This window comes from Ruditapes philippinarum, unplaced genomic scaffold, assembly GCF_026571515.1.
Source record: "Ruditapes philippinarum isolate M1 unplaced genomic scaffold, ASM2657151v2 ctg3667_1_1_1_1, whole genome shotgun sequence".
Classification (NCBI taxonomy): domain Eukaryota; kingdom Metazoa; phylum Mollusca; class Bivalvia; order Venerida; family Veneridae; genus Ruditapes; species Ruditapes philippinarum.
The window spans coordinates 19,419-32,588 of NW_026861498.1; the positions used below are offsets into that span (position 1 = coordinate 19,419).

At 32.5% G+C, this 13,170-nt stretch overlaps 1 protein-coding gene across 1 annotated transcript in view; it reads left to right on the top strand.

The window, feature by feature from the left end:
- The first annotated feature begins 2,837 nt into the window (after positions 1-2,837).
- Positions 2,838-13,170, top strand: part of LOC132715863 (sushi, von Willebrand factor type A, EGF and pentraxin domain-containing protein 1-like) — a 47,049-nt gene continuing 36,716 nt past the window's right edge. The window contains exons 1-5 of the mRNA XM_060698958.1: positions 2,838-3,197; positions 6,308-6,373; positions 6,735-6,908; positions 11,885-12,058; positions 12,901-13,074. Of these exons, the coding sequence (XP_060554941.1) occupies positions 6,364-6,373; positions 6,735-6,908; positions 11,885-12,058; positions 12,901-13,074 (532 nt within the window). The 5' untranslated portion in view covers positions 2,838-3,197; positions 6,308-6,363. The remainder of the gene's footprint in view (positions 3,198-6,307; positions 6,374-6,734; positions 6,909-11,884; positions 12,059-12,900; positions 13,075-13,170) is intronic.

Sequence of the window (13,170 nt, forward strand, 5' to 3'; positions counted from 1 at the left end):
GGTGAGTATTTTAATTCATTGTTATGTATTATCATAATTATAACAAGTTCTATGTTTTTACTATGTTTTTAAAACATATTTTCTTTTGAAATATTATTTATATACATAGGTAAATTATTATATTGAAGATGAGTCATCAATAGAGGAAGTAAAATATTCAATTCAGTCATAATTAGTGTACTGGGCTGTAACTATTTTAATTTTTAAAACCATGCATTTAAAGTGACATTATGCTATGAGTTATATAATTAAGCTGAATTGGCTATATATATATATAACAAAATGGTTATAATGGTTAATTACCAATAATTGATAATTAAATATGTTTAGAATACAATACAAAAACTGCCTTTAATAAAAGAAGGACTTCCCAAATCTTTATTATCAGTTACACGGTAACAAAACATTCCGAATAATACTTGTAGAATTGTCTTTGAGTCACGTGGGTTATTGATTACACTCGTGAAATAGAATATAAAATTGAAAACAATTATGGCAAATGTAAAGTTATGTTCTCCCACTTTTGGATGGACATAATGTCACTTTAATTTGTCTCATGTTGAAATACTCATACATTCAAGTTGTTACATTTTTAAGCAGTAATATACTTAATTAAGGTGAAACATATTTAAGTATTCATATTTTCAAGTAGTCATAATATTGAAGTTGTCACACGTTGAAGTATACACACATTGAAATAGTCATATCTTAAAATCGTCATATATCTGGGCTTTTTTCTAAAATAATTATGTATTAATCAAAGAAGTCATAACATTATAAAAATGAGCATTTAAAAAGTCATATTTTAAAGTAGTCACATGCAATTATCATTTGATTTACCAAGTGTGACTTCTGGTCAAGTGTTCTTCAAACTTTTTTATACTTATATTGATTTGTTTATTTTATAAATGCCTTTCTTTGTTACCTGTTCATACAATGTAAAATCTTACAGATACATTTGGAACGAAAGTAAATTCTATATATTGTAAAAGAAACTGAAGAAGTTTTTGAAACAACTGTTAGTAAAATCAAGATTGATAACAGAAATATATATTAGTTGTGAACACAGGGCATATTAAAACAGCAATATTTTGAGCGAAAAAATGGTAGCCTCTTTTTTGAGTTACTTGCCAATTAAATGTTACAGTAATTGTTGTTATTTTAGGACATATCAATGTAAGATTAATTATAAGTCACATCAATCTTGTCTTTTTATGGTTTGTTTTTGTACTTGTTGTTCTACCATTGTATCTTTATTTTCAAAACAAAATTTTGTGCAGTTCTGTCACACCTTTTTGTTTTTTTACTGAGTTTAAGTACGGAGGCGGATAATTCATTTTTTACAAAAGTCCTTTTTAAAGAAGGGTAGCATCGATAAAGGTGAAGAAAAACTACTCTTCACCTAGAACAACGAAGGCCTTTGCGAATGATCTGCCCTTGTAATAAGCAAACGGCGCTTAAAAAGTTTCTGCAATCATATTCTAATAGCATTATCATGCCAACATTAAAAGCCCAATATGCCTAAGAAATGATTTTATTCTTTTTTCTCAAAAGCCCTTTTAATGTTGGTTGTCATGTTATAGTTTCCATAAAACTTAAACTTTGCCAATAACCTGAACCAACTGTTGCTCTGTTGGATTTTGGTTAGTACTCTTTAAGCAACTTGTTCACAAAACAGTAAAGTCAAGTATTTTGCCTCCCATCCAAACTATTGTTTTGTTTACTTCTATGACGAATAATTTCACATAAAGGACGACATTCTTTGGGTAGAATGCATTCAACGTGCTCTCTTATTTAAAATTTATGAAACTCATGTTTACTCTTTCTAAATTTTATTCGTTTCTGTGGCATTTGTGATTTAAAATAATATTTTTATAAGAATTTTAATGTGTTTTGTGTCTTTATGTAACTTTAGCATACGCTTTAAATGAAGAGTACTAGTTTGCATACTATAGATGTACAAGTTGACATATATATTTTATTTATAATTTTTACGTAGGTCAGCTGTCTTCAAAAGAAGAACTGATCACCTTTCACAGTTGTGAACTATCAAATGTCAATATTTCCTGTGAAAATGGTCACGTTATAGCTGTCCAGTCTCTTGATTTCCGGTATGAACCAACTTGTTTAAAAACATGCTGTGATTTCAACAGCAGTCACACGAAATCTGAAGCAACTGCAAACGAAATATCTGATGTCCGCCGTGTTTGCTCTGGTAGACAAACATGTACAGTAGGTGTAACAGGTACCCGTGACTTTGGTGCTGTCGGTACACATGAACCCGAATATGTTATCATTCAATCCTACTGTATTCCGGGTAAGAATCTATTTTAAGTGTTATGCTGCATCAGGAATAAGCAGTTTAGAGTTTTTGATGTTTTCTGTGTATAAATTGTGTACATTTGTTTAACATTCTTATCATAATTTTACGATGTATTTATACTTTTTTCTTTTGGTTCCATGCCACATCGAAACCGTACAGGTTATATGGCGACTTTCAAGTTTTATTGACAGAGGAGGAAACCCTTAGGTAGTGTAGAACGGCTTTCCGGTAGCTTCCTCACAGTCCCTGTCTAAAATCGAACCGTCACGAAATATTGATCTGGTTAAATACTTATTTAACAAAATTGACTTTTTTTTTCAAAATAGTATGTGAATGCGTGCGGCACATATTTTTCTTAATTCTAAATGCTCGACATCTTATATCTAATATCATCGAATTTGCGATCTAAAAATGTATTTTATAGAAGCTTTGTTTTAATTGAAAATTTGCACACAATTTTCAACTGATGTTCAAGAATACATATTTTGTTTTTGCCTTACAGTAACAAGGATAACCAATATTTGTTCGAATGTAGGACATATTTACAGTGGATTACCAATTTACTTAACGAATGAGGGTTATCCGGGGGTAACTACTGGATCCAGAAGCTGTTCGTGCTCTTTAGAAGTTTCTCCGTGCTCTGAAGACGTGAATCTGTATATAATAGATGCAGATTTATATCTCGACTCTACTCATTGTGAGCAAAGTCTGGATTTTGTAAACGGGACCAATACATCTTTATACAATATACAATGTGGCAACTATTACACCAATAGTATAAGTGTTGTTAACATTAATTCACGCTACGTTAAGATTTTTTTCAACAACACCTCAACACAAAATCAAGAGGGGCTTTTCTTTATTGGATTGGAAGGTTAGTTTAATCAAAATATTTTCAGGGGACATAAAAGCTTTGGAACGGACAAAACTGAATTTTAAGAATTCCCCATAATATCTATTCCAGTGCTGATAATGGCTTTTATGAATGAAAGTAAGCAAGTAGAGAACAAAATGCTTCATTGAAATTCTTGCAGGTACACATTAACAGTTTCAGTTTTTATTTGGCAAATTGGCATATTTAACATACCTTTGGCCAATTTAACAAAAACAATTGACGAATAAGGCCAAGACATATAACATATATAGTTTACAAGATAAATATATAAACATATAAGCAAACATGTACATTTTCAAAGTGTAAGCTTCCGTTTCTAGAATATTTTCCTTAACTGGAAAGCCTCATATATGTATTTAGCAGATTTATACAGCTTACATTTACTACTTCAAAACATAATACTCGTATTAATAAATTTCTGTACATTAAGCCATGAACAATTACCCAAATATTTAGCCCTCAGATCAACATATGCAGGACAAGTTAATAGAAAGTGATACTCTGATTCAATCAGTTTTGAATTACACATTTCACAGATTCGTTCGTGTCTTTGTGAACCACTAAATATTCCCAATTCAACTTCTAGGTTGTGAGAACACATTTTGAAACATGTTAACATTTTATCATTATTTATAATTCAGATAACTTTCAAAGCCAAAACGCATTTTATACTTTCTATAGTAATCTAGTTTAGACATATTCAATGTTGTCTCACTCCAAGATTGTATAAACTGATCTCTAATACGCTGTTTCCTAGCAGGAAAATAATTTACATCTTGTCTAAAATTCAGAAGATTATTGTAGCCTAAATTGTCAGTTGTGTAATCTTATAGGCCCAGCAAATCACATTATTTCCATTGCTAAGATCTAAATATAATCTATACATAGGTGAATGCTGATTTTTCATTATTTTTAACCAGTATTAAATAGCTCTTTCTTTGCAAATAACAGAAAGTGGGTACCTACCCAGTTCACCAAAACAGTTAAATTAGGAGTTTATTGTTTAATACATTTTATATGTATTTTATCTACTTAAGGAAATTCATAAATACCCAATACCTCAGAGCTATAGAGAATAATTTATACAACCAAAGAATCAAAAAGTGCAAGCTTCATTTTGATATCAAATTTGACTTTATCAAAAAGAGACAAAAGTGAATTATAGGCTTTGAGAGCTTGATCTGACAGTGCTTTAACAGATTTTTTCATGTTTCCTGTATAAGTAAAATTTACACTAAGATAAGTAAAATTATCTACTAAATCAATTTGTCATCATTTATTTTCCAAACAAAATTATTTACTTGTTTTCTTTTCTCAAAAATACATATTTTTGTTTAATAAACATTTATTTTAAGGCCCCATTTAATTGAAAAGTTATTAATAATATCTAACAGAGCTTGCAAAGATTCAGGGTTAGTTGTGAATAAAGCAATATCATCAGCAAAAAGAAGCATTTACATACTTAACTGATTAAAGTCGTTTTCAGTTTATAGGTTAATATCAAGATTTATATTAATGTCATTAACGAAAAAAATAAACACTAACGACGAGAGCGGTTCCCCTTGTATTAAACATATAGACACGTCAAAAAACTCTGAAAAATTCATAGCAGACACTTGTACACAAGATTTAACATTTGCATATATAGACTGATAAATTAATGTATAATACAATTTCGATTCATTAGTCAATACTTTTTGAATGATGGAATGAAGTATAAAAATACAGTCAGCGGTAGAATGATTATCTCTAAAACCAAATTGTGATTCATTAAATAGTATTTATTTACATGATTGTTTCCAACACTATTTATTCAATTAATATCTAAGCAATAAAGTATCTGTAATTAGAAGGATTTGTTACATCGCCTTTTTTTGTGAATTGGTAAAATTATACCCTTAGTATAAACCAGAATCATAAATTTTATCAAAAATGGAAGCAAGGTACGGGGAGATCAAACTATTACAATCGATAAAAGAATCAGCTACATTCCTGTCATAATTAACGGAGAAAAGAACAACCTGCATTATCCACGAGAGCACGCACATTGTGCAACTTTTTCTAACTGGGGTAACTCAGGGCGCGATGTAAAAAGTAAAGACGGTCCCGTTAGTTTCATTACCAAAACATAAGTGTCAAAATGGCATCGGACCAGCACTAGGGAAGCATTTTAAATGGTTAGATGAGTAAACCCGGAAATATCGGATTTAATATTATAATTTTATGCAAACATAACGTTTATCCCCCTATTGCTTTTAAATTAGTTCATGAGCACCTGAAAAAGACCTCGTACCAAAGGCTCAGTCTTTTAATGCATCCTTGTTTTTCAGCAGATGTTATTGCACGAAAAAAGAGTGTTAAAAATTCAATATATATACGGATATAATAAAACAAGTAACACCATTCAATATATAAATGAAACAAAATACATAAATAACTTTTCAAGTAGGTTCATTTTGCTACGTTAACATTTGCAAAGATTCAAAGTTCCAAATTTGAAAACAATATATTTTTGTTTGCTACATTATAGGTCATATGGCGATGTTCCAGCTGTCCTGGTGGAGGAAGACCTCATATGCCCTTCTGTACATCATTTCAGGCTCGAAAGGGCATCTAAGTTGAACAAACGACGTACTGTAAGCTAGTTGGATAGCTTTCTCACATGAAAGAATCCAAAGTCCCTTTTGGGATTCGAGCCCTTAGCGGTGAGGGGCAAGTGATTTGAAGTCAACAACCTTAACCACTCGACCACAGATGCTCCTTACTGATTTAAATATAATATCGATGTTTAACTTTCTTTTTTAATTAGGTTTGTCACTTACTCAAATGAAATATGAACGTAAAGAGCAAATTCAAAAAGAAATTTTAAATATGATCGTAGAGATCATTTCTATATTTGTGATTATATTTCAAATTGAGATTGGAATGTAACTGTGTATCAAATAACTCGCATAGAAATTGTGTTGGTATGATATACAATATATATTTCTTTACTCAGCTTAAATTAACTTGTGCTTGCAAAATGTTATATAATAAGTATGAGGACATGCAGAATATATTTTGGTATTTTGTCTTTTATTTTATTTCAGCATTCGATCAAAACGCTAATATTACTCTTACATGTCAAGATATACCGCAAACAGATATGTGCACCGGTGAGTTGCTAAGTGATGACTTACTTATATCTCATAGAGTTCATAATACACGGTTCATAAGCAAAAACCTTTAATTTAACCTATGTTTATTGTCTCATATATTCGTTCTGTTGTAAATCCATGCTTTCATTGTTTTGTTTAAAATGGTCGAAGATAGGGTAATGGAAATCATTTCCATACGTATTTAAACTATTATCTTAAGAAAATAAAAAAATATGTGTTTTGCATTATTCACATGCACTCTTTATATTTTCTTTAATTTCACTGTATTAACAGATCTTGTGCTAATTTGTATGTGTTTTCTTTCATATTTTGCTTTTTTTGGCAATACGATGACAATTTCGTTGTTGTTGTTTTCCAGACTGTGGAAATCTTAATGTCGTCAACGGTAATTTCAGTGCTCCATCAGGGACAGGATTCGGACAAACAGCTACTCAGTCATGTAACACCGGTTACAATATTTCTGGTGAAGAGACGATCACTTGTACAGTGACAGGAAATTGGAGTAGTGCTGCTGCTGTTTGTAAAATTGTCGGTATGATTTGATAGATGCATATGAAACTTTATTTATGCTATTCAATATTAATATAATTTATTTTTTTGTTTTGTTGTGTGTTCTTTTTAATGACCAGAGATGTGTAGAGAACATCTGAATAACCGGAAAGTATATATCTCTAGTTATAACGAAATTTCATTTTTAGAACATATGTATTTCCTCTATTTTCTATGTGCGTTTAAATGAAACAAAAACATCAAAATTGCATCAAAATAAGATATGTTTTGCCAAAAGATAGTTAATATTGGTTTGTGACCCCACTTACTTCATAGTCTGCAACATATGTACATTCATGGTAAAGTTGAAAATGTTCATAATAAACGATCATTCTTTATTTTATGTTTTTCAGTGGATTACTGATTTATCCGTGAAAATTATATTTGATAATTATAATTTCACAATGAAAATTATCAAAATATAATTTCACACTTTTCAATGACGAAACTACTTTTTTAAAGATTTTCCTATTGTGGTACCTCAATTTTATTTTGCTAACAATTCTGACAATGTCAGGCTGTTTAAAAAAACAGCAAAGCTTAAAATAATAAATAACTTAAATGCCAAAAGTAATAAAAAGAAGAAAACTTACTTCTATTCATTCGAATTCCAATCACCAAATTTCGTCTCTAAATTTTTTTGTTTCATTTTTACAGTACTTACTACTTTACTGGCGTTCGCTCTACACGATCACGCCAGTATCCGCGATGAAGGTTGTGGTCCACCGCAGATCCTCAACGTCTCCGTACAGCTTCTGCTGGAGTGTTGCACCTCGGGGCCACGTTGCTCCTCGCTCCTGGTCGTGTCTTTTGCATCTTTGGAGGATATGCTCTGTAGTCTGGTCCTCTTCTCCACAGGGACATATGGGGGACGGCACCAGTTTGTACTTCCTGCACATGTGTGCATTCAGTCTGTTGTGTCCCGAGCGAAGCCTGACCATCACCACTTGTTCTGGTCGGTTAAGCATGTGGTAGGCATCCACTTCCTGTCTTGTCTTGGTGAGAGCCTTGATGATGGTGGCTTTCTCCTTGTATGTCACCTGGTTATCTGGTTGCTCCAACTGGGCTCCTAACCTAGCCAGCTTGTCAGCCTCCTCATTTCCGGGCACTCCACAGTGAGATGGTATCCACTGAAAGGCAACATTACAGGACGACCCAAGCTTATTCACGGCTTGCGCTAGTTCAGGGACATTGTTGTTTTGTAGGGCCTCCAGAACTGATCTTGCATCTGTGAGGAAGACTACAGAGGTGATCTCTTCTGGCGAGTCTTCTATCAAAAAGACTGCCTTCATGAGTGCCTCAGTCTCTGCTCTGTAATTGCTGCAGTGCTTCCCAGTGGCGATGTAATGGGCTGTTTTCTGGCCTGAAGGGTACGTTATGTGAATACCACCGCCTCCATCCTTAACGGCTCTAGTGGCTGACCCATCTGTGTATCATGTGTCCGAAGGATAGTCTGCGTAGATAGCCGCAAGTGTCAGACTTCTACGGATGGTCTCATTTTCCTGTTTGCCCATGTCTAGTCCAGGAATAGCAAGTGCCACTTTGACTGCAGACAGGTCATTTGCTGTAGGGTTGCTGATGTCTGAAAATACATTCCTTCCACATGCGAAACTGCTCTTGATGACATTTGGGCATATCCTACGAGCAATAACTGCCATATGCTTTATGAAAAACTGAAAAGCAATGACAGCCATCAGCTCGTAGAACAAGTTAACCACCCAGCGTTCCTGAGCCAGTTTTCAAGTTTTCCATTGTCCTAGCTGCTATTCTGAATGTTTTCACAACTGTCAACACTTATTTTTTGTCTGTTACAATCTTCATATAAGTTTTCTTTCTTTTAAAAAGGTGTATGACTAACAAATCCAAATAATATCCCTCTGAATCAAACACAATTATTTTCCTCCCGTGAAATACACAACTTTAAAAAATGGCCACTTACATTTAACATCTAAGGTCTAATATGAATTCGCAGTAATTAACAGAAATATTGATGGATGGGGCGACTTTTTCACCTACAAGAATTGCTTGTTTTTATTATTAAAACAAGCGATCTAATAAAATGAATAATATCACCGTCATTTAACGTTTATTGTCGAACTTATTTTTCAGCTCAAGACTTCTTGTTTTTAATGGGAAATTCTGACTAAATGGGGCTCTCAATGGGGAAAACAGATTTTACTATTAACGTTAATATTATGGAAATTTCGTTTTAACTTGTTTTTAAGCATAAAATAAAAAGAAAAATTGTTTGTTCTCGTGATTTTTAAAAACAATATTCTCACGAGTGGCGTAGCAACGCCACTCGTGAGAACACTGTTTTTAAAGCCCACTCGATGAAATAAAATTGCATCTCACACACATACAATCAAATATCCTCTATGTAAACACATTCAAGCACTCATTATGATATTGTTCCAATGTTAAATGACGTTGTGTATTATTTTGAATTACTATAAATGTGCTGTATTATGAAGTAAATACAGGTAAACTGTCACCTATTTTAAATCAAAAAGGATTATTAATATTCAGAATTCATTAATCGACTTTAATAACATTTGTATTTCATACTCAGTCCTACGCATAAGCCCAAGATTTCCAGTTTTCCCCAAAATTTCCTATCTCTGGTCACTGATGAGCATTTAATTATAATTACACTGCTTGTCACTGTATTACTGATAGCAGCACCCTTGAATGTTTTATGACCCTATTATGTTTCAAGAATGTATAGTTTAAGCTGGAAGATATAGATGTAACGAAAAACTAAGATTTAACTTTTTAGTGTAAAGAAGACAAATAAAAATTGGATTACAGTAAAAAAAGGTTTTTAATCACTTACAACTCACAATGAAAATAATTTTGTAAATAACTTTCGTATTAAAAGCCTATATCATACCTCAGTGATTTACATTCTTTTTCTTTTTTTCAGAAGGAGCAAAATAATGTTTAGTAATAATAATAATGGATTCAAAGCATTATTGTAGGTTATCATTCAATCTAGTAGGAAAAGAGATGAATGTGATTTTTTTTTATAAAAAAGGTACCAAAATGATACAAGCAAAAAGTAAATAAAGTTTTTAAAGTAAAATTCTAAGTTCAAAGAGGAAATATCTCTTGAAATAAAGATACTGGAGTTAAAAACCTTGTCATGCATGATGTGAGTAATGACAAAGGACAATTATCTCAAGTCTAGAGTTGATGTCATTTATAATAACAAGGATAATTGTTAGAAATATATTAATTTTCAATAAATCCCTAATTCAAAAATGAAATGGAGATAATTCTAGAAATACAGGACTTAAGTTATAAATCTAATCGCACCTGATAAAGGTGTTGATAAAAACATTTTTATGCCGCCGAAGGGAGGCAATTAAAATCGCACCGTCCCTCTGTCTGGCTGTCTGGACGTCCGTCTGTCTGTGCATCCCCACTTCATTCCTGTCCGGACTATAACTTTGTCATGCATGGAATGATATTTAAATAACTAGGCATTAATGTCTACCACATCTTGCGTCCAAGAATTACGTCCCTACCTCAGAGGTCAAGGTCACACTAACATTTTGAAGTTTCACTTTTTCACAATAAAAGTTTATAGGTTCACGCATTTGTGCCCGGAATGTAACTTTGTCATGCATGGAAGAATAACTTGGGATACATGTCTTTCACATCAAGACTGTCGTGCATCAAAGGATTACAAAATAACTAGGCATAAATACTTTCCACATCAAGATGACATGTCACGACTAAGACCCCTATCCCTACCTTCAAGGTCAAGGTCATATTTATAGGAAAATTCTACGTATAAAGGGATGATGATTCTGAAAATATTGATGCTAGAGTTATAAAGCTTGTCATGTTTTTGTTTAAAGTTATAAAATATCAATTTTTATTCAAAACAAATTTGAATGGGGTAAATAATCCTGGAAATATTCATGCTACAGTAATGAATCTTGTCACACATGATAAGGAAATATATTTGAAGTTAGAAGTTGATACCTTAAGAAATAAAAAAGAAAGTAAACAGTAACATTTTTTGAGAGGAAAAAAAATCATTGGGAGATAATTCTGGAAAAAATTGGTGTTAGAGTTAAAAAAAAACAACATTGACACATATGATGAAGTTGATGATAAGGAACACATGTTTGAAGTTTAAAGTCAATACTTTAATATGAAATAAAGATGTTAGAGTAAAATATAACATTATTTTAAGTTCAATGGGATATAGTTCTGGAAATACTGGTTTTAGAGTTTTGCACCTTATCAAATGATGTGGACGATGAGAAGGAATATATATTTGAAATTGATACCTTAAGAAATAAAGAAGTTATAGGCGCATTTAAACATTAATTTAAAGTATGGACGCTGAGGTCGACTTGCAAACCAAGGTGAGTAGGACAACTCACCACATTCTTAGTATAGTCGAGCTAATAATAAAAATATCACTTATCTGGTCATTTTAGTTAAGAGTCTTGCACTTTTCAGTAAAAGTTACATCTATGAACAGTTTTTTGTTTTTGGTTTTTGTTTTTTAGCTGGCCGGGAGGGGGTTCAGTCAGTAAGATGAGTAACAGCGACACTTAACAATTGAACTTTATTTTATTTATTATTAACGTATGTTATAAAGTATATTTACAAATAATTGCTAGGTTTCACAATTCAATTGGGCCACAGACCCATAATCAAAAGAAAGGGGAAAAAACGTTGATAAATTTAGTGACTGTATCTTCTGTAGAAATTTGATCCTTCAAAGTTGGGGCCATTAGATAAGAATACAGAGGGGCAATAAATAATGACAAAACTCTCAACTCAGTGGACGTGTTAATGGGAGATATACAGTTAATAGTAATTTACTAGCTGATAAGCCCTTACTGAGATTCAGCAGGCTGGAAGGGTTTATGCGTAGGACTGTACTTGCTTTCTTGTCTTAAAGATGAGAATCCTTTTGTATCGTTTCATTTCCAGACTGTGGAAATCTAACTGTTGTCAACGGAAATTTTAATGCCCCATCAGGAACAGCATTCGGACAAACAGCAACACAATCATGTAACACCGGTTACAATATTTCTGGTGAAGAGACGATCACTTGTACAGAATCTGGAGATTGGAGCGGTGCTGTTGCTATATGTACCATTGTCGGTATGTATTTGCTAGAAGGATATTCAAATATAATTATGAAACATTTTTATGCTATTCAATATTAATATAATTTATAACCTGCTTTGTTTTTGTGTTTTTTGTTTGTTTGTTTTTTTAAATGACCCGAGATGTGAAGAGCACGTTTGAAAACTGGAAAGTATGTTTCTCTAGTAATAAACTTTTATTTTGAAAGCATGTTTATTTCTTATATTCTACTATGCGCGTTTACATGAAACAAAAACACCAAAAAGTGCATTAAAATAAGAGGTTTTTGCCAACAGGTAGCTAATACGGTGCCCCCAGTTGCTTGTTATTCTGCAACATGTACTTCATGGTAAAGTTGAAAATGTTCATATTTTACGGTCATTTTGTAAATACATGTACATTCATAAACTCATTATGATATTGTTTCAAAAGTAAAATGACGTTGTGTATTTTTTAAACAACTATAAATATGCTGTATTGTACGGTTATTGCACGCCTCCGTGGTCGAGGGGTTAGAGTCGATGACTTCTAATCCAGTTACCTCTCTGGGTTGGGTCCGATCCCCCGGAGACGCTTTGGTAGTTTAACACGGAGGAAGGTAGTCTAGTTTTGGTGTAACTCTCCAGGAACGATGGTTAGGAAACTATCCGCCTATATGACTTAAATACTGTTGGGAAAAGGCGTAAAATGAAACAAACAAGCAAATAAACATTATCGCCTGTTTTTTAACAAAAGGTATTACACGTATTCATATTCAGACATTCATTAATCGACTTAAATAAATTTTTATTTCATTATATTTGCTTTTTTGCCTTTAATATAGGAATCCTTAGGCTTTGGATTTTTTTTATTTCCAGACTGTGGAAATCTAACTGTTGACAATGGCAATTTTAATGCTCCGTCAGGAACGACATTTGGACAAACAGCCACACAATCATGTAACACCGGTTACAATATTTCTGGTGAACAAACGATCACTTGTACAGAATCGGGAGATTGGAGCTCTGCTGTGGCTGTTTGCACACTTGTCGGTGTGTTTTTTTTATTCAGACATATACAAATATAAAACATCGGACCCTTCTTGTAACTCATGATGTCACTTTATACAACTTTATCAAGAAATTGAT